The sequence below is a fragment of the Maylandia zebra genome, linkage group LG8, assembly GCF_041146795.1.
Source record: "Maylandia zebra isolate NMK-2024a linkage group LG8, Mzebra_GT3a, whole genome shotgun sequence".
Lineage (NCBI taxonomy): Eukaryota > Metazoa > Chordata > Actinopteri > Cichliformes > Cichlidae > Maylandia > Maylandia zebra.
The window spans coordinates 28742941-28766461 of NC_135174.1; the positions used below are offsets into that span (position 1 = coordinate 28742941).

The 23521-nt window shown below is 44.1% G+C and overlaps 1 protein-coding gene across 1 annotated transcript in view; it reads right to left on the bottom strand.

Moving 5' to 3' along the window:
- htra1b (HtrA serine peptidase 1b) overlaps positions 1-14151 on the bottom strand; it is a 30851-nt gene extending 16700 nt beyond the window's left edge. Inside the window, exons 1-4 of the mRNA XM_004565201.4 lie at positions 13544-14151; positions 3166-3265; positions 2292-2406; positions 1382-1471 (exon numbers count right to left, since the gene is read on the bottom strand). Of these exons, the coding sequence (XP_004565258.2) occupies positions 1382-1471; positions 2292-2406; positions 3166-3265; positions 13544-14006 (768 nt within the window). The 5' untranslated portion in view covers positions 14007-14151. The remainder of the gene's footprint in view (positions 1-1381; positions 1472-2291; positions 2407-3165; positions 3266-13543) is intronic.
- Positions 14152-23521: the final 9370 nt, after the last annotated feature.

A 23521-nucleotide genomic window follows, 5' to 3' on the forward strand; every position in this document is an offset into this window, starting at 1 on the left:
TAGATGTGTCCTTAATCCAACACAGCTGTGATCAGGTCTCTGGTTAGAGCAGGCAGCAGGTGTCATGTGAGTGTGCTCAGCGGCTTAGCAGAGACTTTAATAAGTGATGTTGTGATACCGTTATCACAAACTGGGGGTTTTGGTTTAAAGCCTGAATATGAACTTCCTTATGTTGGTGTGTGCTTCTTATGTTACTGTGGACTTTTCTTCTTTGGTATTGGTGATTAGTAGTGCAATAATAATTTAATCTCCAAATGCATAAACACGTGGAGTCTGTGTTTTTGATATTGTGAAAACGGCGTGTGGCTCAGAGCTTGTATAACGCGCCCTGTTTGCTTTCATAAGTACAGCTGGACTTCATTTCCTTCAATTCATTTCCTGTTTTCTCACATTTTCGGAGCTCCTAGAACTGCTACAGAAATTCTTTTATAACTCCTGTGTGCGCGGACTCAGAGTCTTGTGGTATCTGCATTTTATGGCTTTTTTTTCTTCTGGTTTCCAGTCTTATGAAAGCAGTCCAGATCACAGTTGCATAAAACACTCTGTTTGCTTTATGCAACTCAGTACAGCTGGACATCATTTGCTTTAATGATGAATGACTTTAACTACCTGTCTTTAAACACAGACTGCACACAGATGCATCTGTCCTGTTTTCACTTTAGTATTAAATCTGAAACTTCACATAAAAGGTTTTAATACATGAATTTGACGTGTGAGGACAGACTTCTGCACAGGATGTAGCAGCTCTGACTGTCTGGACATAATGGGACGCACCCACCCTTTCATTCTAAAACTGTCGTCCCATTACATAAATGTCGGTAAAAACCTCTCTTCCTGGCTTGAATCTGGCTGCCCGGTCATCCCAGAGAAAAAAACAAAGAGTGTGAGGAAGCAAAAACTCAAAGTCGCCCCAAACCAAATCGCTCCGTTTGTCTCCACTTGCCCCACTCACACCCACTCTCATGACTCATCACTTTATTTTGCCCCAGAATGATCTTTCGGAGCCAAAATCAAAGGCAGAAGTTCAGATAAATGTTCACAAAAAGCATGCTTCACAACAGGGTATAAATGCACAAATTCAACAGCTTGCTTTGCAAAATAAAAGTGAGTGAGACGAAAGAAAGCAAAGAGGTGAGAAGAAACGAGGGATTATGAGAAACTCTATCTTAAATTTTAAAACAGAAAATACAGAAATACACAAAAGAAAAAAAAGGTGGAAAAATGAAGATGCAAAAGTAAATTTTCCAGCTAACTCGCTCGGATCGCTTTCTCTGCTCCAACAACTGCGAACTTTTGAGATGGAGCTGACGTGAAGATGAAAAAAGAACAAAAAGAAAATGAAATAGGGGCGTCCTCGCTCTCCAAGCGTCTGCCTGCTTACCGGTGTATCGATCTTGATCAGAGCGATGTCTGCCTTCTCGTCGATGTCTTTGATCTTGGCATCATATGTGGCTCCGCTCTTCAGCTCCACCTGGAGGAAATTAAAAGATCTGATCAGAACTCAATGTCCTGATCCAAAATGGTCATAAACTGTAAATAAAAGATGGACGAGGCCACCAGGATGTTGCCAGTTTGTTAACAAAGTCCTGTTTTTAAAGCGGTGAGCATTTTCGGCCATCAGCGTCGTTGCTTGTTGTAACCAGATGATGACCGAGGAGCTGACTCTGACACCGGGGGATCCTGCATGCCCATGTGGCACCACATTAAACAGGATTAACTTACAGAAATGTATTAGGTTGTGTTCAATAGGACGAGAAAATAATGGCCAGAGACTATAAATCGTTTACAGCCAAAGAAATTGCCCATAAGAAGAATACAGCTTTACGACAGTTTCACACTGGCTTCACTTAGTACAGTAGAATCAAAAGCTACTTCCATCTTTTATTTACAGTCCATGCATCCACCTTGTCTCATGATGATGATGTTTAAACCAGCACAGACGGATTTCAGGCCATTATCCACAAACCTACATATCCAACCGAAATGAAGCTACACAATTCTGCCTGCAGGTCTGCAAGCTTATTTGCAACCCACCCAACCCCAGCTTGTTCTTTCCATGCTGTTTTTGACTTTTTTAGTCTCATATGTTGTCACTGATGCTACTCTCTATTGGTCCTGACTATATGGCAGGTTGTGCAGCCACTGCATCTTACAAGATAAGGATTGTAGCTTAAGTGAGTCCAGTTAGTTTTCATCAAAAGCTATTTTGATGTGAACACATTGCTATACATTTTTAACATAATGGCTAGTGAAATAGGATGTTGTGAAGACGTTTCCAACAGTTTGCATACCTTCACTCTGTGCTTGTTGGCCACCACATGGGCATTGGTAACGATGAGTCCGTCCTCTGATACAACGAACCCGGAGCCGCTGGCTACAGGAACCTCCCGCTTGGAAAACATCATCCTGAGAAGAGAGAGGGAGAGACGAAAGGCTTGGCTCTGACTTCTGATCTCAAACAACATCAAGTGGACATGATCAATTGATGGATCGATCACTAAAGAGCAGGCTTTGATGTAAGGGTGTAAAGAGGTATTTTAAACTGTATTTAAGAAAAACCAAGTCTAAAGTTCTGCTTGTAGCTTTAACATTTACTCTTCAGCATGGAAAGAAACAAACACGTGTCATTAGTTTTAAGATATTTGGCTGTAAAATAAAATGATCTTTGACTCAGTGAGAGGACCCAACAATGTCTCAATTTATTGTTTCTGGAACATAAACATCAGCGAACAATGTACTCCAATCCATTCAACTGTGCTTATTGGATGATCTGAGAAAGGTCCAAGGATCATTAAAATCATTAAGACAGCATCCACGAACCTCACATCACATTTCACTGTGACTAAAAGTGGCGAATCTACCAAAACCAAACAAATGCTGATCATTCTAGAAAAGAACTGGTAGTTAAAAACCTGAAGAACTCAACACATTATGATTGTTTTGATTGATTTAACCAGAAAAAGAAAATTCTGCTCTCTGAGATTGTCCCGGTAACAACAGGCCGGGTTAACCCAGCGTTTTTTCGTTGGCCAAAGAAACTAACTCCTGGAAAAAATCCAGGCAAGCAACCACTGAGGCAATGCGTTGCTTAAACCGACAATTAAGAACTTTATAAAGGCTCCCATCCATATTTTAAAGGTTTACAGATGTCTGGATCACTCTTACTTGCGATACAGTTCAATATGAACGACAGCAGGCGCGATCTTCTCCACCACATCAGCGATGAAGTTGTACTTGTAGCGAAGACTGTCGGGGTTCTGCTGACCTGAAGGGAGTAAAACACCATGTCACTGTATCGTAACACACACACACACACACACACACACACACACACACACACACACACACACACACACACACACACACACACACACACACACACACACACACACACACACACACACACAGTAATCCACTGTGAGCATTCTGAAAGGGACTGCAATCAGCAGCTGTAGGGGAGGAAAGATCTGGTGGATTTTGGCCGACCGCAGTCACAGAGGAGATAAGAGGCTGGATAAGAAAATTGAAATGTTGCAAACAATCATCATCTAGTATTAGTCAGACTTTCAGCTTCAGTGTGGTGACTGCATGAGGTTCAGGAGACCCAAACCATAGCCGCTGTGTTAAACCACATCCAGATGTGGAGTGCAGTGTATATGAAGCGCACGTATGCGAGCAGCTGCAGCCTGTCTGCTGCTCCCACTGATGCTTAGAAAACAAAGGAAATGACTCAGCGCCTCAGAAGATGCGGAGGTATCAGGGGGGGGAGGCGGGGCTATTCCTGCATAACTGTCACTGTCGCCTTACATAACCCCCTCCTGGTTCAACCCAGAGGTGCTGCAACATCTGGAAACTCAGATCTGCCGGGGCCAGTTAGCAGACAGCCTCTGCCATCTGTGTGTGTCGTAAACATGATTCCTCAGAGCGGTGTGACATAAAAGCAGTTGTTAAACAACAGTGCTTACAGTCCAGTCACCATTCAAACTTCACTTGTGTGACCATTAAACAAACTAGAGAGAGCTTTCTTTGTTTAAGTGAGGAGACATGGAGCTACTGCATAGACATATACAGGTGAACTCAGTAATGCCAAAGATGGTGACCAAAAATATTAGCCAGTGACATGGTTGCACTGACAGGTTCAGCTCTGTGGCATGCAGTCTCGTTATCGTACCGCTGTTAAAGAAGCTGTGAAGTGAAATCGTGGTCATGCACTAAAGAATTACAACTTATGAGAAAAAAAGATTTTTTTGGATGGATGGATGGAAGGTAGGACGGCGGGCGGAAGGGTTAATGGATGGATGGCTTAATGGATGGATGGATGGATGGATGGATGGATTGATTGATCGACAGATGGATGGGTGGATGGAGGGCTTAATGGGTGGATGGATGGATGGATGGATGGATGGATGGATGGATGGATGGATGGAGGGCTTAATGGGTGGATGGATGGATGGATGGATGGATGGATGGATGGATGGATGGATGGATGGATGGAGGGCTTAATGGGTGGATGGATGGATGGATGGATGGATGGATTGATCGACAGATGGATGGGTGGATGGAGGGCTTAATGGGTGGATGGATGGATGGATGGATGGATGGATGGATGGATGGATGGGTGGATGGATGGATGGATGGATGGATCGACAGATGGATGGGTGGATGGATGGCTTAATGGGTGGATGGATGGATTAATGAGTGGATGGATGGATGGATTGATCGACAGATGGATGGGTGGATGGAGGTCTTAATGGGTGGATGGATTAATGAGTGGATGGATGGATGGATGGATGGATGGATGGATGGATGGATGGAGGGCTTAATGGGTGGATGGATGGATGGATGGATGGATTGATTGATCGACAGATGGATGGGTGGATGGAGGGCTTAATGGGTGGATGGATGGATTAATGAGTGGATGGATGGATGGATCGACAGATGGATGGGTGGATGGAGGTCTTAATGGGTGGATGGATTAATGAGTGGATGGCTTAATGGGTGGATGGATGGATGGATGGATGGATGGATGGAGGGCTTAATGGGTGGATGGATGGATGGATGGATGGATTGATCGACAGATGGATGGGTGGATGGAGGGCTTAATGGGTGGATGGATGGATTAATGAGTGGATGGATGGATGGATGGATCGACAGATGGATGGGTGGATGGAGGTCTTAATGGGTGGATGGATTAATGAGTGGATGGATGGATGGATGGATGGATGGATGGATGGATGGATGGATGGATGGATGAACAGACGGACGGGTGGATGGATGGATGGATGGATTAATGAGTGGATGGATGTATGGATGGGTGGGTGGATGGATGGTTTAATGGGTGGGTGGATGGGTGGATGGATGGATGGATGGATGGATGGATGGATGAATGGATGGATGGATGGGTGGTTTTTGTAAAGCTGTTTTGATCCACTTTGGTAAATCCATACGTGTAGTTTTTGACCACTGAAGTTAAAAAAAGGATCTTCTTGTTGTCTCCGGCTCTTTTTAAGTGCTCCAGGTTTCTCTCAGAAGAGATGTTTGATTTCAAGTGCTTCCTTTAACTTGTGGCACCATCTTTGTAATAGGCCACTTCCCCCCACCATGTGGTGGGCTGCGGGCTGTGTGATCAAGTTAAAAGAGACTTTCACAATACTTTTTTCTTTTTTTAGGTGGTGATTCATCTTTATTGGTGTTTAGTTGTGGCTTTCTCCAATAAGTGATCAATTTCTCCACCATTAACCTCCTTGATGTTAATCGGGGCCTTTGAAGCGTCACATTCCCACCATCTAGCAGCTGTGTGAACAGACCCGAGTTCCTTTTGAGCAAACCGTTGGAAAGATCTACACGAGACAGAGCAGAGCGACAGTGAAGGCATATCTCTGTTTGTCCTCAGGGTCACTGATCTCAGGATCATACTGTATCATATCTCAGCTGACTCCCTCCACATATTTCAGATGTCTGCAGATTTTATCTCCATGAATCATGAAGAATCCCGACCTCATTCTTCATAGTGATCACCTCGCTGCAGTTCATACCAGCTCTGCTGATAACGCTGCTTTCACTTGAAAAAAAGACAAGAAACAACTTGTCCTTTGACCTCAAAATAGATAGAAAATAGACTGTATTTGTAAATGAGCCTCTACACTGGTAGTCGGCCATAATGAAACAGTTTATTGTGCATTTAAATGGCATTACTTTAAAATGAGACTCTAAGTGTGGCTTTTATATTGTTAGTCTCCTGCTGCCTCCACTGCTCTGTCCTCATGTTTCTCCTCTCGAGTTTTTGTTGGGAGGTACTAAAACTTGTGGAGCCATTTTGATGAAATGCAAACACCAAGAGAAGGGCAATGAGGGACAGGTGAACTCAATCAGACACTAACGAAAGAAGGAAAGAGAACAAAGGAGGGAAGGAAACACTGACAGCCACATGAAGATGTAACTTTTTTCAGGCAAACAATTTTTACTGCAGCTGTGCAAAAAGCAATGAATGGACACATTAAAGATGTTGACTCGTGGCAAAGAAAACAGAGTGGAAACAGATCACTTTCTTGTGTGAACCAGTCCCCAAAAAATCCACACAAATCCCAATTTTTTTAAGAAAAGAAGAAATGCTGTCAGCACAAACTATGGTGAAAGCCACCCCTAAGCTTTAGGCTTTAGCTGGATTGAGGATGTCAACAGCCCTCAGCCCGACTGCATCATCTATCAGAGGTTGGCTAATGCTAACATGGTGGGCACTTAAAAAACAAAGATCCCTTTTAAAAGGAGCTTGGCTGATCAAAAAAACACTTAATCTCAACCAGAGGCAACAAGACTGTTTGATGGAATGTGGTCTTAAAACGTGATAAAGGTACAATGTGTGCTTAAAACAATGAAGGTGCGATGCTAGGTCCAGATTGCTGCAGATGTGCCATAAAAAGTGTTAAAGAAGAAGAAAGACTATTGTGAAGCTGTTTATGGATACACGCACTTGGACACAACTCAGGTCTGAGGCTGTCACATTCTCACATCAGTCCAGTCCAGGCTTGAGTCAGTCTGAGTCTGTGATGACTTTTCCTGAGCCTCTGCTGCAGCTGACCGTCAGTATGTGCTGATGTGGGTTTGGCTGGTCGGCTGTTTGGCTGCAGATTAGCGGTTTGCCAGCTGCTGCAGCTTTGAAGTGAACTGAATGGAGTCAGTCAGATGTGCAAAGAAACGCACTGCAGGTGTCGGTAACAGCACTGCACGCCGTGAGGTCAACAGAGGTCATGTCCACAGTGGCGCAGTGAGCGACGCTGAAGCCGGCACACTGTAAACAACCAATGCTCACATGTCAGCGACCCCGATTGGTCCGACAAGGAGAGCTTTCACTTCAGTTTCTGCTCACAAATGATGACAGAGTTTAAATGGATATGGCTGTTGTTGTTCATTTAAGCCAACCCAGCCTCTGCAGTGATACCACTGCTCGCGGCAGTGTGCCGACAGCTGGGTCTCCAGCCACGACCAGCAGTGTGCACCATGAATTTGTTCCCCGGGGTCAGATGATCAGAGTGGACTTCTGCTGTATAGTCCTGAGCTGTCCTTTGGAGAACACTCAGGGGAAATGTAGTGGGCGATCCATAGAAGCGCCACTGAAAACAATCCAGAAGTGCACATGAAGATGACCTTGAGTGTCTTTAAAGCAGATATGCATGGACCTGTTCTTAGGAACCAGCCTTAAACATGTGATGCCCACAACCATCTATGTTTAGCAGCTACTAACAATTATTTTAGTCATTTCTTATCTATTGTGTTTTTTCTTGACTCATTCTATCTTTTGGTCAAAGTGAGTTGTCTTTAAATGTGTTTTGTAAGTAAATTTGAGTCGAGCTGCGAAAAAACCAGAGCAGCTGGAAAGATCCCAGCAGGTGCAGAGAGAACAAAGATGGTCTATGAGGAGACAGCGTTTGCCGCTGACCCACTGCGCTGCTGATATTGAAGACAAGTGCAGAATGAAACTTGCCAGAACTTAAAAATTATTTGGCTGAGCAAAGATATCTACTGACACTGCTCCTTAAAAGTGCAGATATGTGATGTTTTTCCCCTCAGAAAGGTACAGATGATTACCTTGAGGTACAGTAATGAGCTTTAGAGGTTCATTTTTGCATACTGTACTTGTAGAGATAGAAATGTTCTTCTTCTGCACCTCTAATTCTGAGTGTGACAAAGTCAGGACATATTTAAAGAGAGACTGTTTGCTATTCTCACATAGTTTGTAAAGCATGATGTCCATGTAACTTAATTAAAAACTGTAATTAATGCTTATTTATTGGCTATTGATTTTATATAAGAGCAAGATTTGTCTCTGACACTATGAAAATGAAACATATGGATGCTTTTAATAGCTGTACCAAACTATTTTTAACCTGTTCCAGTAACACGCTTTTAGTATTTTTGTGGGTTTATTTTTTACGGAGCTACATGTGCTGTTCTCAAACATCAAACAGTAGCCTGGTTTTCAGGCAGTGAGCCCTCCAGCTCCTGAAAGAAGGAGCTGAATCACCAAGCGACTGTGTTTTGTTGACTCTGTATCCAAGCCTGTCAATCTTGCAAACAGCCCGCAAGTCTGCACATGGAAGCAGTCAAAGACAAAAAAGGGAGAAATACATTTTGATCCCCTCAAATCTGGGTTAAATATCTGTGTGACCTAGATCTGTGTCTGTTTAGGAAGTTATACAATTGGCCAATCAGCTCCAAGAGATGAATCACCACAGACTCATTGTGGCATCGTCCAGATTTTTTCCCTAAACTCAAGTTCAAATCAAATCAAATGCAAAGAGGCGTTTTAGAGGTTTGGACATCCCTCTCAGTGAAATAGGTCAGAGAAGTGATTGGGAAGGGAAGAGGTGAAGGAAGGGAACGGGAGAAAGACATTAGATGGATAAAAGGAAAAAAGGAAAAGAAGACGCAGGAGGAGGAGGAGGCTGACACTGACCTTGCTTGAGAAAGTCCACCCCACACAATCTGAATCAAACTGCATCAGCAAACTGCTGTATTTACAGCTGTAGCTTTGAAGGTTGTGTGGCTTCACTTCTTAAAATCCTTTCATGACTCTTTGAGTCTCACAGGACAACCTATTTGTTTTCATAGCACAGGGCAGTCACTCAGGACTTCCTGGCCTAATTTCAAGAAATTATGGCCTCGTTAAGATAACATTAGCCTGCGAGAGAAGGAGGGAGGCAGGTTTATGGGTGGAAACTAGGGGTGCAACGATACACAAAATTCACGGTTCGGTTCGATACTTTGGTGTCACGGTTCGATATTTTTTCGATACAAAAAAATGTTCATGCCTTTTTAATTTGTCATTTATTAAAATTATAAATATATATTTTAACTCAAAAGTACAGTTTTTAAATTTAACCCTAACCCTTGTGCGTGTTTTTTATTTTGACAGCGAATGCGCACCTGCGGACCACTTATGTGCAGCCCTGGTTATTTAGCTCGTCATATTGCAGCCACAGAAATTCTTTTGTCCATGAAACCATAAAGCTGCACTTTCTTTTTGCCTTATAGTCTGATTTGTCATAACTTCTCAGTTTTGTGGTAAGCTTTTCTTTGGCTGTCACTTCTTCACCCTGACCTGTCTTATTTGGCTCAGCAGAACTAAAATATATATCCTGCTGCTTTTACACACGCACTCACATAAGCTCAGCGATTCTCTGCGCGATCAACCTCTCACATGTTTAAGCTGCGGGAGATTTCACTTGTCATGTTTGCATAGTAAGCTAACGATTAATAAGACGATGTCAGAGGAATTGGTGCACAAATTATCATCACTCACAGATCAGTGCTGTTGCTCTCTATACACAGTTCGCAAGATTGCAAAGTGAAAGCAAAAAAACAAGCGCAAATTCAAACGCGATTTCAATATGTCATATATTGACAGTGGCTCACCGATGCCAATGACATAATTACCCAGCTACATTTCTGAAAGAATGCAAAAGCATTGACATATATTTTTCCTTCCTACAATAGCCCGACGGGCAGGGAAGAGATAGATTTTGGTAGCCCGACTGAAAAAATCGCTAGCTAGGACGTCGGGCTAGCGATTTTGCGAGCCCTGTATCTGATTGAGGAATCACTCATCTTTGGAAAAGAGAGTTTATTACAGAGAAATGTCTCTTTCCAAAATAAAAGCTATACTATCCGCTTCTTCTGGGCTATATTCTCAGCAGCATAAGGAGAATCATGTGCTAACAGCTGTCTAAATGACTCGGCTAAAGTTAGTAGCATGCTTGTTGTTTTTGTCTTTGCACTAGGATGATGTCGGCGTAAATGTGCAGTCATATTCGTTGTGTTCCCACTAGTGCTTTCAGGTTAATCTCGTTGAAATGACCTTAACGCCACAACACGGCAAATCTCCGTTAACGAGCTACCGCCGATCGCCCCGTAAATGGCCTGTATTTGTATAGCGCTTCACTAGTCCCTAAGGACCCCAAAGCGCTTTACACATCCAGTCATTCACCCATTCACACACTGGTGATGGCAAGCTACATTGTAGCCACAGCCACCCTGGGGCGCACTGACAGAGGCGAGGCTGCCGGACACTGGCGCCACCGGGCCCTCTGACCACCACCAGTAGGCAACGGGTGAAGTGTCTTGCCCAAGGACCCAACGACTGAGACTGTCCGAGCCGGGGCTCGAACCGGCAACCTTCTGATTACAAGGCGAACTCCCAACTCTTGAGCCACGATCGCCCCACGATCGCTGTCTAGCCCCGTGCATGGGGCTAGACAGCCAACACGTTAACGAGCTAACTGCGCTAACACACTAGTTCCCACCCATGTAATTGAGCATTGCATGGCACATCCAACATACTGTTTTACTTTAGTCCATGACTCGCTTACCTTCAGGGTCATACGTCACATGAAAACCAAAATAATTCCAAACGCCAGATCTGAGAGTGGGGGAGGTCCATGTTGCAAGGAGAGCTTAACTTCTGTCTTGCTAGCTTGCCCTGCTCTCTTCCTTCTGACTATGCCAGGGGTGCTCAATACGTCGATCGCGATCGACCAGTCGATCGCAAAGGTAGTATTGGTAGATCGCATGGCATTAAAAAAATAGATGCCAGCCTATCATCCATCCCGTCACTTGATTGATACAGGGAAGCCAGTCAGATGACAGCAGATTTTTTCTGACGCTTAGGTCGCTGCGCATGCGCAAACAGCGGAGCGAAGTGTAGTAAAACTGACAAGCTAGTCAGCGAGTTAACTCCAATTTTTAGCTCTCGGTTTTTTCTCTTAAACCTGGCCGTCAGCAGCTACTGTCCGGACTATGCATCCCTGGCTGATTCAATTCAGTGCAAGTCATCAGAGTAAACTCAGGTAATGACAAAAAATTTACATAGTTAATTGTGTTGTGAAATATTGGATATTGCGGTTATGCATGTATATACATTGTAGATATAAAGAATCCTCAATATATTTATAAATAAGTATATGTTTTGGATTTTTGTAGTGGGTAGATCATTTTGACTTGGTCATTTTATACGTAGCTCACATGCGGAAAAAGTGTGAGCACCCCTGGACTATGCTGTCTGTGTTGAGCGCTCAGTGGATCTGCGCTCGACAGTGCAGCCTAGGCGGAGTAGTCGAACGCAGATTCACTGAGCGCTCAACACAGACAGCATCGTCAGAAGGAAAGTTGATAAAATAAATTACAAATGTTGTATTGTTCGATACAACCGAACCGAAAGCACTGTATCGAACGGTTCAATATCGATATGAATATCGTTGCACCCCTAATGGAAACATGTTCCATGTCAGCGTTTTGGGCCAATCAGCAGATGTAAAGAGAAAGAGAGAAGGGTGCAGATGTAATGAGAGAGCAGTTTGCTATGACAGATGTCAGATAAATGCTTTAACTTACTATAATGCAGTTAAACTGTCTGTTGTTGTTACATGCAGCTACAAAAACTCAGAGCCTCATTCGTCACTAAGAGGTTTTCATTGGTGTCAAAGCACCACAGCCTGTAAGTAAAAGATGGCCAGCTTCACATCACCCATTGGTTTTGGACCTGACTTTGAAGGCGCACTTTTAAATGTTTTGGCTTCCTGCAAGAAAGAATTGGCTGAATATGAACAAGAGGGCAGAAGTTATCAGCTACCAGTTAGATTAGCTTGTTTTCATAAACTGTACAGGTGCAACAGGGTGACACAAACTCGGATGGGCTGTAGCACACAGCAAGACTCAAACACGGTGGAGCGGTCCAGCTCAGTGACTCCAATCAGGATAGGTCAGGCCTAGCAGATAGGAAGAGGCTACGATATGGCAGCGCGCCTTTCTCTTCACTACAAACAAGTTTGCCTTGTGACTTCTGCTTCTCAGGCGTAGGGGCTAAGCTTAAGGACTAAGGATACTGAGAGTTAAATGAAAGCATTTTATCTCTTACTCAAATGTTCAAAAAGAATCTCAAGCAGCCAGAACAATGTGGGTGACATTGTAGTGGCCACATCCATCTTTCCATCTTTTATATACTGACTGTGATTTTATCTATAGACGTCTAACAAAAGTGCTTTTTTTCCCATAAACCTCCAAAACACTTCCTGTTGTACCACCGCAGACATTTAGGTTTAGTTAACACGATTGTCTTCTGGGAGAAATCACTAATTACCTTGTTATCTCTAAGCTGTATAAACAGCGAAATGTAGTGAAGCATGTGTATGTGTGTATGTGTGTGTGTGGGGGGGGGGGTCACGCTGGAAATATGCTGAAAGGTGACGTCACAAGTCAAATTATTTATCGGGAGATCATTAATGGTACAGTTTGTGTGACTGCAGCTTTTAAACGTGACAGTCTTCTGCTGCTTTACTTCTACTTTCTATGTGAAAAACTACAACGAGGTAGCTGGAGACCAAACCTGATGTTTACTAGACCACAGGCCACCAGATTAATCAGACACTATATGTTGGAGGTTATGGTTGTGTGCTGCTATATGCTGGGAGGAGACGCAGATTCAGGGTTAACTCCAGTCTGTCTGAGATCTAAGGATGCATTCTTCACGCGATTTGGGTTCATTCTGGATGCTCGTCTGATGATTTTCTGCTGGGCAAGAGTTCAGTCTCAGACTCCTGCTGAGGTCATACAAGTTCAGAGCCAACACACACACACACACACACACACACACACACACACACACACACACACACACACACACACACACGTCGGGTATTCGTTTCTTGTGGGGACATTTCATTGACATATTGCTTTCCCTAGCCCCTTACCCTAACCATTAATAATGACTGCTTAACCCTCACCATGACCCAATTGTAACCCTGACACTAAAACCACATTTTGAGTCTCAAAACCGTCTTGAAACTTGTGGGGACCAGGATTTTGGTCCTCACAAGTACAGTAAACTTCCAATTTTTGGTCCCCACAAAGAAATGAATGCACGCACGCACACATTGCTGCCGTATTTCAGGCTTTGTGTGTGCGCACTTAAACTTCCACAGTCCTGCTTCACCTTTTCTTTCTTCTTAAGCTATAATCTCTCTCGTGCACGCGCGCACGCACTCACACGTACCTTTCCCGCAGGTTCCCCTCTGGATGAAGATCACCGGCGGCTGCTGCAGCTTCATGGCCCGGTTGCTGACGCGCTTCAGCTCGCAGATGTTCCGGTACGAGACGCCGTCGCTGCCGCACACGGGTTCGGAGCTTTTGCACACGCACACGCCGGCGCTTCCTCTCCGCCGGACAGTGGCCGACACCTCCACGCCGTCACTCACCACGCACTCCATCCCCTCGGCGCAATCGCGGTCTCCGGTGCCGCCGCCGCACTGCTCGCCCTCGCCGGACGCGCACACCGGGCAGCAGTCGCAGCGGTCCAGCACGTCGCCGGCCAGGCAGTCCGCGGGGATGGGAGCGCACTGAGACTTGTCGCACTTCTCCGGGCAGCCGATGGCGAGGCGTTTGGCTCTCAGCGCCTCGGCCACCAGGCTAGAGGAGGCGAACAGGGCCATTACGCACAGGACAAACCGGAGACTCATGATGGGACAGTCCGACAGAAACTCAGACCTGCAGTTAACTTTTACACGGAGTTCTGCTGTAAGAGTCTTAAAGTGTGCTCTGGGGCAGCGTGGAGCTCAGGGAACCTTCACCGGAGGACTGGCTTACGCAGTGTGGCGCTTCGCTCCCCGCGCCGGTTTATAAAAGCTGCAGGATAAACACAGGAGGCTATTGGTGGGCCTGAGTGACGTCTGTTAGGGAGGAGGAGGTGGAGGTGTATGTGACTGAAGCTGTGCACACACATATTTAGAAAAATGACATTGAATTGTGTTTCAAATGCTGCACATTTAACTCCACGGATCTGATTTCAGAGCTGTGCAGCTATGATGTGACCAGCCTATGAAACATGCTGCCACTGATTTAAGGGTTCATAAAAGGTTTATGAAGTATTTTAAACAATATAAAAACAGATTGCATCACATACTCGGCCTGCACACTGCCGACTTTTGGTGCTTTAAATAAATTTTGCTGTCAAATCTTCTTCTCTCTTTACATTCAAATCATTGGCTCGAAGGCTGCCCCTGCCTGAGCCTGGGTCCTGCTGGAAGTCTTTTCCCTTTAGAAGGGAGTTCTTCCTCTCCACCATCGCCAAGAGCTGTTGGAAGGGGATCATGCAAATGTTGGGCTCTTCTGTCTGATAATCAAGTGTTTTACACAATATTACACAACTGTTGTGAACTGGAGTTTATAAATAAAGTGAGGTGAACGGTTCGATTTTTTTTAGTTCAACTTAGAAGTACTTAAAAGTTTATTCAAAAATCTCCAGAAAATGATTTCATTTATTTATTTATTTGTTTGTTTGTTTTTAAAAGAAAAATACATGTATGAAGTAGTACTAATATAAGTGTGGATGACAACTGTTTTTATGGGCAAAAGAATACAGATAGCTGTTATAAACTCCAGCGCTAAAACAAAGTGTACGGATGCTTTATAATTCCTCTTCTCATTCCTCTGTGTGCGTTTTTGTTTTGTAGTTTTATACTGCATTAGGCGCTGCTGCTGGGAGCCCTTTATCATTGACCTGCAGTCAGTTAATGCAACAGTGATTGATTTTTCCAGCAAAACAGAGAGAGATCAGCACTGTGATTGAAATGTTTGCCTGCTCGAATTGTCCAAATGTACCAGCAGCATTTGTTTTGCAGACATGTGCAAGAAAACTGTTGTTTTGCTGCTCCTTTTAAGAACAGATCCATTATGAGAGAGAGAATCAAGAAAACCATGAACTGAAATCTGTGGATTTGCAGAGATTGTGGCAGAAGTGATCCTTGCAAGGGAACAAATAAGCTTTCTTAAAACTCAGAGCAAATTCAGCACTTTTTTGTAAGCAGGGTTTCAGATTTTGCTGCTGAGTCTATAAACACCTCTTTGTGTCCTGTGACCGCTGAAATTTAAGTGAATGTAAAATTAGCTGCCCAGTTAAGCTCCTGGCAGGATTTCAAGGTATCTGCTAAGTGGCAAGACTTTGGTGTGGAAGGACTTTGGTTAAACGCAGAGGCTGTTTGTATGTTGTTTGGTTCTTTTAAACATTTCCTGTAATCTCTCTTCAACCAGCTATAAATCTTATAAATTACACTGTGCAACCAGCAGAAACGAACAGATACAGTTACAGATGTTTGCTCTCTGAGTTCTCGTATCACATAAGCTCCATCAAAAAACACATTTCTCAGCTCTCTACGAGCCCGGTCTCTGATTTGTCAGGAACTTTGCTTCCTTCTCAGAAACTGCAGCAGTAACATCTGTGCAGAGGACAGCTGCTACGTCACAGCTGGGTTGAAGCTTCGTTACGGAAACAATCAATTGTCCCAAACCTCTGAACGCTCAATGAAAAGCATTTCTCTGACATCATACGTGACATAATCCGATTAATGCATGCCAGTGTTTGATACTCTGCGAGACAAACAGATCTTTGGGTTCTCTGCAGGCGACAGCGCTGGAGGTGCTGAAACGCAGGCTGTGTTTCAGTTCATGTTTATGAAACACATTTATGATAATGAAACCCCAGTTTCATCAGACTCGACTACCTGCTGAGTCAGACCTCTCCAGCAGCTGCAGACTTATCGATGCAGGAGGAAGCCAAGGAAACCCACTCAGAGTCCGATCAGCGATGGGTGTGTGTGTATGTGTGTGTGCACTGAGTGTGTGTGTTGGAATGAAGGTGGTGACACATAAATCTGAGAGAGAGGGTGAAAGTGAGAGCTGTGATTTTTGATCTTTAAGTTTTCTACACCAGGCTTCACACAGTGTGTGTATGTGTGTGTACTCTGCAGTGAGTTATGTACTTATTTGACCACAAGAGTGAATGTGTGTGTGTGTGTGTGTGTGTGTGTGTGTGTGTGTGTGTGTCTTAACTAAACATGCAGCTGAAACTTGCTGAGGTCCAGGTTTTAATGTGTTAAATAGTTTCTGCATTTTAGTGACCAAACAGTTCAGACACACACGGCACGATCGAGACTCATATTTCAGTTTTTAACTAATTTTCTGTTTCCAGACTATAAACTGTCCCCATGAAATATTCAAAATGTGTGAGAAACACAGTTTGAAAGGACAAGCTGGCATGAAGCATCTCGGGACGGTGTTGTTCTCCACATATAAGCTATACAGTTCTCTGGAGAGATGAAGTTTGATGATGGTGGAGAGCATCGTCAGGTGTTCAGCTGGGTTTATAATCAAAGCTCATGATTGGTTTGATTTTATCTGGGTAAACAGGATAAAAAGCAGCTTTCTCTCCTCTCAGCATGATGGGAAATCCACCCGTGTAAAGTGATGTTCGCTTGGCTGAAGTTTGGGTTGTTTCCAGTGTCTTCTTCCTGCCGTGTGCTGGCGTTTGTCTCCACCCACCAGAGTCCATCAACAAAGTTCATCCTCCATCTTTCCTGTGCTAAAGTAGAGAAAAACTAGCAAACACTACCTACATCTTTTTTTGTTATGCTTTTCCATATTTTTTGTCACCTTTTTTTTTAAATTAAACATGATCAAAGTTTTTTTTAATATGAGAAGGACGATTTGTTTTATATAGACGAGCACAGATCAATATAATCTGGCTCCCTTTTCACAAATTCACATCAAATGAACCTGTAATCGTGACTCTAAGGACGTCACAATGGATGAGTTCTTAAAAACTCAAAGGGTTTGAATGCAAGGTCTGTGTGGTGATGTTGTAATGAGCGGTTCCGCCTCTGGAGGCCAGTAGAGAGGCTTTTAGGCTTTCGGCGTGACTTCGTAAACACCCTGTCAAATGATTCAAGACGTCAGCCCTCAGGGCAGTTCAGCTGCTCCTGCTGCAGCCCCTCACCTCCAGAAAAACATGATGCAGAGGGGATTTTCATCCATCTTTCTGTCTCTGTGTTTGTGTGTTCCTGTTGCCACCCTCATCGCCATAGAGACGCACTTGAGAGGGTCTGCATGGATGAAGTCAGGGCTCAGCAACTTAACAAGACGAAGATGTGGGTGTACGTGTTTTTAAGTATTTCAAGACCTCGAGAGGCTTTAATGTTCTTTAAAGGGAGTTTAAGGGTGTTTGAGGGGGAATCTGGACCACTGGGAGACTGCAGTGGTCACTGAAGGAGATGGAGACGTTAAAGTTGTTACAGTGATGCTGTGGTGGGGGGCTGGTCATTGCTTAAGGAGCTTAGGGTTCATGTGGGTTTTGAAGGTGAAACTTAAGTTTCACGTGTTCTTGAATGAGTTTCATGGATTCTTGGAGGGCTTGGTGCCTGAAGGGCCTGCATGATTTTCTGCTACAGTTTCCAGGCTCAGTGATAGACTTTGAACGCTCCCATTTGCTCAGGTGTGAATATAAACCTGCTATTTCTATCAATCAAAGACCTTCTGACACATTTTGTCAGGCCTCAATGTGCCTGGTCTTACCCAGTGCTCACTGAGTGATTGAAAGCCATCATCTAAGTGATTCAGATGGTCCTTAGAGCACTCACTGGACTTTAACGCAGGTCCACTCCTAACTGAAGGAGGAGGATCATTTAATGGGTTTCTGTGATCACTGAAGGGCTCCCATGGGACAGTTAAGGGCTGCTACTGGTGACTGGAGAGGTTTAAGAAGCGTTGACCAGCTCATATAGATGGGGGGGGGTTGTGATCCTATAAGGGATTTGGTTGGCTTTGATCCCCAAAACACAATTCACTCAGTGGTCACTCAAGAGTTACCAGACAACTACGAGGAGGCGTTACTGACCAGTAGAGTTACGTCTTCAGTTGTGGATGTGGAATTATTGTGAGTGAAAAACTTGTCATCTTGATGGACTTTTCAAAGAGTTCATGGATCCTCAGCAGCATGAGGAATAATTTACCACCTGTCTGTCCTGCCAAGAGTTTACGTGTTTTTAAATCTTGGATGCACAGAGTAAGCGAACATAATGTGATTCTTCTGCTCGCACACCAACTGCTGGATCTGTAATTTGCTGTCACACGATCCTGTGCTGTAGCTGTAAAGAACATTTAGAAGTTTGGCTGAATTCATCAGAACCTTTCCACTGTTTAATGAAATTATGTCCACTTTGGAGCAATAAACTCCTCTTCCTCTCTGTTCAGGATCAAACATGGCAAATATCCCATGCTTTTAAGTAGCTTTTTTGCAGTATTTAATTTCTCTGCAGCTTTTAAGTGAATATGAAACAGAACAAGATGTTTTCAAACGTTCACCATATTCCAGCTTTCCCGACCAATGTCTGTGGTTAGGATTGGACGTTCATGACTGACTTTAGAGGCACGATTTTGAAGCGTGACTCATGTGTACAATGAGTCAGAATTAACATTAAACAGATAAAATATAACAAAAGTACAAGAAGCTCCAGTCCCGGTGGAATTGTCCTCGGCCTTCCTGCCTCTTCCCGGCTCCAGCTTCACTTGGACAGCTCATCATTCGTGTTTATGATGTGAAGACCGTTGGAGGGAATTCAAACATTTTTGCTTTTCCCAGAAACACAGAGCGTGCACGTGAGCGTGTGAAAAGCAGTCTAATTCCACTCAAGTTGAGTCAGTCAGCAATAACGATTTGATTTATGCATGTGCATGTTCGAGTTTCAGAGAGAGAGCGAGAGAGTGTGAAAAAGACAAGAGAGAGAACAACAAAGTCCGAGCTGGCGCAGGTTAACGTGCAGCTGTCGCGCCTGCACAGAGTGTGCTGTGTATATGTGTGGCTGTGTTTGTATATGTGTGTTTGTCCGTAAGATGATGCAGACCTCCTCCTCTTCCTCCCATCTGCCCAAACAGTCCGATTGAAGTCTTCACATTGGAGCCGCTCTGCAGCATTTTGCTTCCCGGCTGCATCGTCTTTGAGGTTTACTCACTTACTCACACTGACTGCAGGTGATTGGCCACAAAAAGACATCACAACTCTGAAATCAAGAAAACCAGAGAAGAAGCTGCAGTTTCCTCACCGTGCTGGTCAAATCAGGACAAGAGTTTGACAAAACAGCCAGAAATGATGCTCGTCGGGATTTCAGTTTGAATAAATCGGCATGGATCGGTTATTAAATGTCCTCTGGTCATTTTGTATATATGTGCTGACGGCAGCCACCATCACAACCACTGGATTTGGAATTCTGGAGCCGCCTGGTCATTCCATGGAGTCGGAACAAAACAACAGTGTGGTCATTATTTGGAGAGCTTATGACTGTGCGGTCATTTCAGAGGCTGTAGTTACTGCGCTGTTCTCGCCATCTGCATCACCTTACCTCCACACCCACCTGCACGCCAGCTGCTCACTCCCTCATCACCGCCTCTGTTTACACACTAAATCATCTCTGAGGTGGAGATACATGGATTCACGGGTCTTAAAGTGAAGTGGGACTTTCCTCTTCTTGGTGGTGTCACAGTTTTTTCTTAAATCATCAGCTGGCAGCACCGGTTGGTTTCTGTCTCGCTCTCTCTTTCAGTAAAGGAACACGAGGTCCTTTCCCCTAAATTATATTAGCAGGGGACCACTGAAATATAAATCCAGGGCCAGCCCATCCTTCACTCCCATTTGTTTTGTTAAGTTTGTCTTCATTAAACAGATGAGAGGTGGCTGCAGTCCAGCTCTAACAAAACATCAGCATAGACTGAATCTAATCCAGCATGGGGAGGACGGCAGGTTGTGCAACAAGGAGAAAAAAGCTTCCTCGTGTGTCAGATTAAGACTGTGAGACGAGCTCTGATCAGGTCAGCCTGACCAGAAGACTGAGCTTAAGGTGAGATTAGAAGAACATGGGAGGACCGACAGGCGGACAGACAAACGTCCTTTGTTGCCTTAAAAGAAAAATAATTTATCTCTTTAATTTCTCTTTAAGCTGGGAGTGTCAAACATAAGGTCCGGGGGCCAGAATTGGGCTGGCAAAGACTCCAATCGGGTCCCTGTACTAAAACCAGAGGTGGAGCATTTATGCACCAAGAACTGCTGTGGTTTTACTGGGAAAGCACTCCAGGCAGTAACACCGCCCAACTAAGAAAAAGTCTGCTGAACCACAAGCAAGAAATAAGCATTAACTGCTGAGCATCAAAGATGGCGGCAGTAGGACGCTGAATTCTGTTGTACCTTGGGGAGGTAGGGTCATGCTGAGCTGAGAGATCTACCACACACACACTTGAATCAAAGGTCAGGCCGGATCTCCACATCGTGTAGCATCACATCCTCTTATTTTCATTGACAAACTAACAACTTCATCTGGAGGAGATTTCAGGTCTTTTTTTGATCAGGAGAAACAAACAGTCCACACGAGCGAAGCATCTGTAACGGAGGCTGCTCGCTCCAAAAGGTCCATTACCCGCACTTGCTGAGCTGGTCTTTGGCTGAGCTGAGGGGCTGACCTGAAGTGAACTTCAGCCACATCAACCTTTGAACAGCTTTGGGTTTAAATGGATCGATGAGTCACTAGAGAAAGAAGCACAAAAATAATACAGAAGACGACACTGTATTCAGTTTTAGAGCTCATGTTGGGAGTAGTTGGCAGATAAATGGGGAAATAAAAAGTCCCTTTTGGGGATTTGTTGACAGACCTCCAATCAAACCCTGCACTTCATCTGATTTACTTCCATCTGTATTTACAGAGTGAAACACGGAGCTCGAGTTTTTCAAAAGCAGTGAATCTATTTTTATTGTTTTGTGTCTTGCTAGCTAATAATAACACAGATTAGATGCTTTAAAAGACCTCAGAGACTCGCCGGGTGTCTGATTTATCCCCAGAAATGAATAACGGAGGTTTAGGGAAGCTTAGATAAACTCGATGTGAAGCCAGAGTTCCTCTAGCTGAGCTGCCTGTAACAGCTGGAGAAGAGCAGCTGCTCCATAATGAGGTGAGGACAGTGTTTAGACACCAGCAGCTCCATTAACTCCTGGCGCCTTTACGTATCAGACTAAACGAGCTTCCCTTTATCCTAATGAATGTACGTTTAAACTGCTGTATGTTTCCATTTCTCTGCAGCTTCTGATGTATGCAGAGGGGCTGCTGAGATTATTAATATTAATATTATTTTCACTCCCACATCTATGTGAAGACGTTTCCCTTATTGGTCTTTATTTTAAAATAATGTTAAACCGATTTTATTATTTTCAGTCTTGAAGTTTATTTTTTCCAAAGGTACCTGCATTCATTTTATACTTGGTTGTATGTATTAAGCTCTGTCTTTGGGCTGCGTTACACGCCGCTCCTCTGAGACAGCAACACCCAATCTGAGGCAGAAGCTTTTTGGATGGAACTTTAGATCTTACTAGCATCCAAAGGAATGCATTATGAATAAAGTCATGCCTCTCCACAGTTATCATGAAAGGAAATTATCCGTAGAAATCAAAACCATTACTTATAGCAGGAGCTAAACATGTTTATTTCTGCTCTAAACTTGTACATTTTAACATGAGAGTCTATGGGGACCGATGGAGACTGAGGCATTTTTGGAGCCCCCAGTGGCCAATAGAGGAACTGCACTTTTGGCATTTACCCTTCATTTCTGAGCCCAGGGGGCCACACTACAACTACTTGGATGGTGGTGTGCGTTTAAAGCTGAGTGTGGAGCAGCATACACTCTGAATGGTCACTGTCTATTACACTGGTGACTGTCCCACGTGGCAGCGGCAGGTTTATGGCCATGAAACGTGGCATAAAAAGAAACCGAGAAACTCGCCAGCCCTACAAACAGATTAAAGTCTGCTAGAACTTGAACATCCTCAGCATGCACGGGAACACAGACACTCCCTGATGGCGCATAGCTGAGCTGGTGAAACAAGGTCAACACACTATTAGGCAATGAGTTTTTATGTGATACAGATTTGTATGGAGCTGCTTTATCCTTCCCCACAGTTATGCAGTCAGCCCCCCCCCCCCCCAGAGAGCAGTCCAACTTAGATTCATTACTGCAGTCTGAGTGAGCCAATGGGGGACGTGCTCTCTGCATCGAGCGTCCACTCAGATTAATCACACATCTTATGTAACTCTTCACGGTGCTAAGGGACTGATGCTCAGGAAATCATGACCTAATGACTAGCGAGCACCTCACAAGAGTTCGTTTGGAGAGCCTCCACCCGATGAAACCACTGCATGAAGAATGGAGGCTTCTTCCAACTGTAAGTCAGGACAAAGTGCCTAAAGGGAGGCACCTACGTGTGTGAGGAGGCTTACAGCATACAGCTCAGTGACACCTAGTGGACACACTTGGACATGCACTGCTATTTCTCTGTCTACTCTGGCATGTGTTGTATTCACTGTTATCTGCGCTTCACCACTCGGAATGATTACAAAGTGTCTCTGAGCTTACCTCAGCATGAGACTGTATATAAAAGACAGAAGCCTTACACTGGAGCCAGAGGTCAGAGTTGGTCTGCAGGACACAGGAAGTCACATGATTTATCAGAAATGTTAAAAATGCACTAACAGCACAAAGAGGTCCATTTCAGTGAGTCCAGTTCTCACAGCAGCATCACACATACACCGATCAGTCACTCGAGGAGCAGAAGTGCAAACTTTGAACCCTCAGGATCTGCCGTCATTTCCCAGTCTCAGCCAGCACCGCACATCCCTGTGGTTTCACCTCCATGCACAGGCACAAGCAGGTCCCGCACAAACATTAGGCAGGTGTTTTATTTTTTTGTAGTCCTGTAGAAAATGATACTTCCTGTTTGAATACTTCTTTAAATGACTGGTTCTCGTATGTCTCCAATAGGTGCAGAGATGTCATAAAATATTGAATTCATGATAAAATTCAGAAGCTAAAGTCTAAAATCAAAAGCAGCTTTTACTTTTTAAGGTCTTGTGAAATCAGCCTGCACGTCGGTGTAAACCTCAGTGGCTCCAGCAGGACTAAACTTTGCCCTGTTATTTGTCCTACAGTAACTTCCTGTTTTACTTTGAAGTTTAGTTTTCGCATTATATACTGCGCAAAAAATGAAAGCAACAAATTGGATTATAGAATCACATCAGTGAAACTCCTGGGATATTGATGGTCGGTTGCACAGGTAGTCCAACAGCCAGAAGGTTCGCTGTGTCTCTCAGCACAGTCTTAAAGTCAGTGA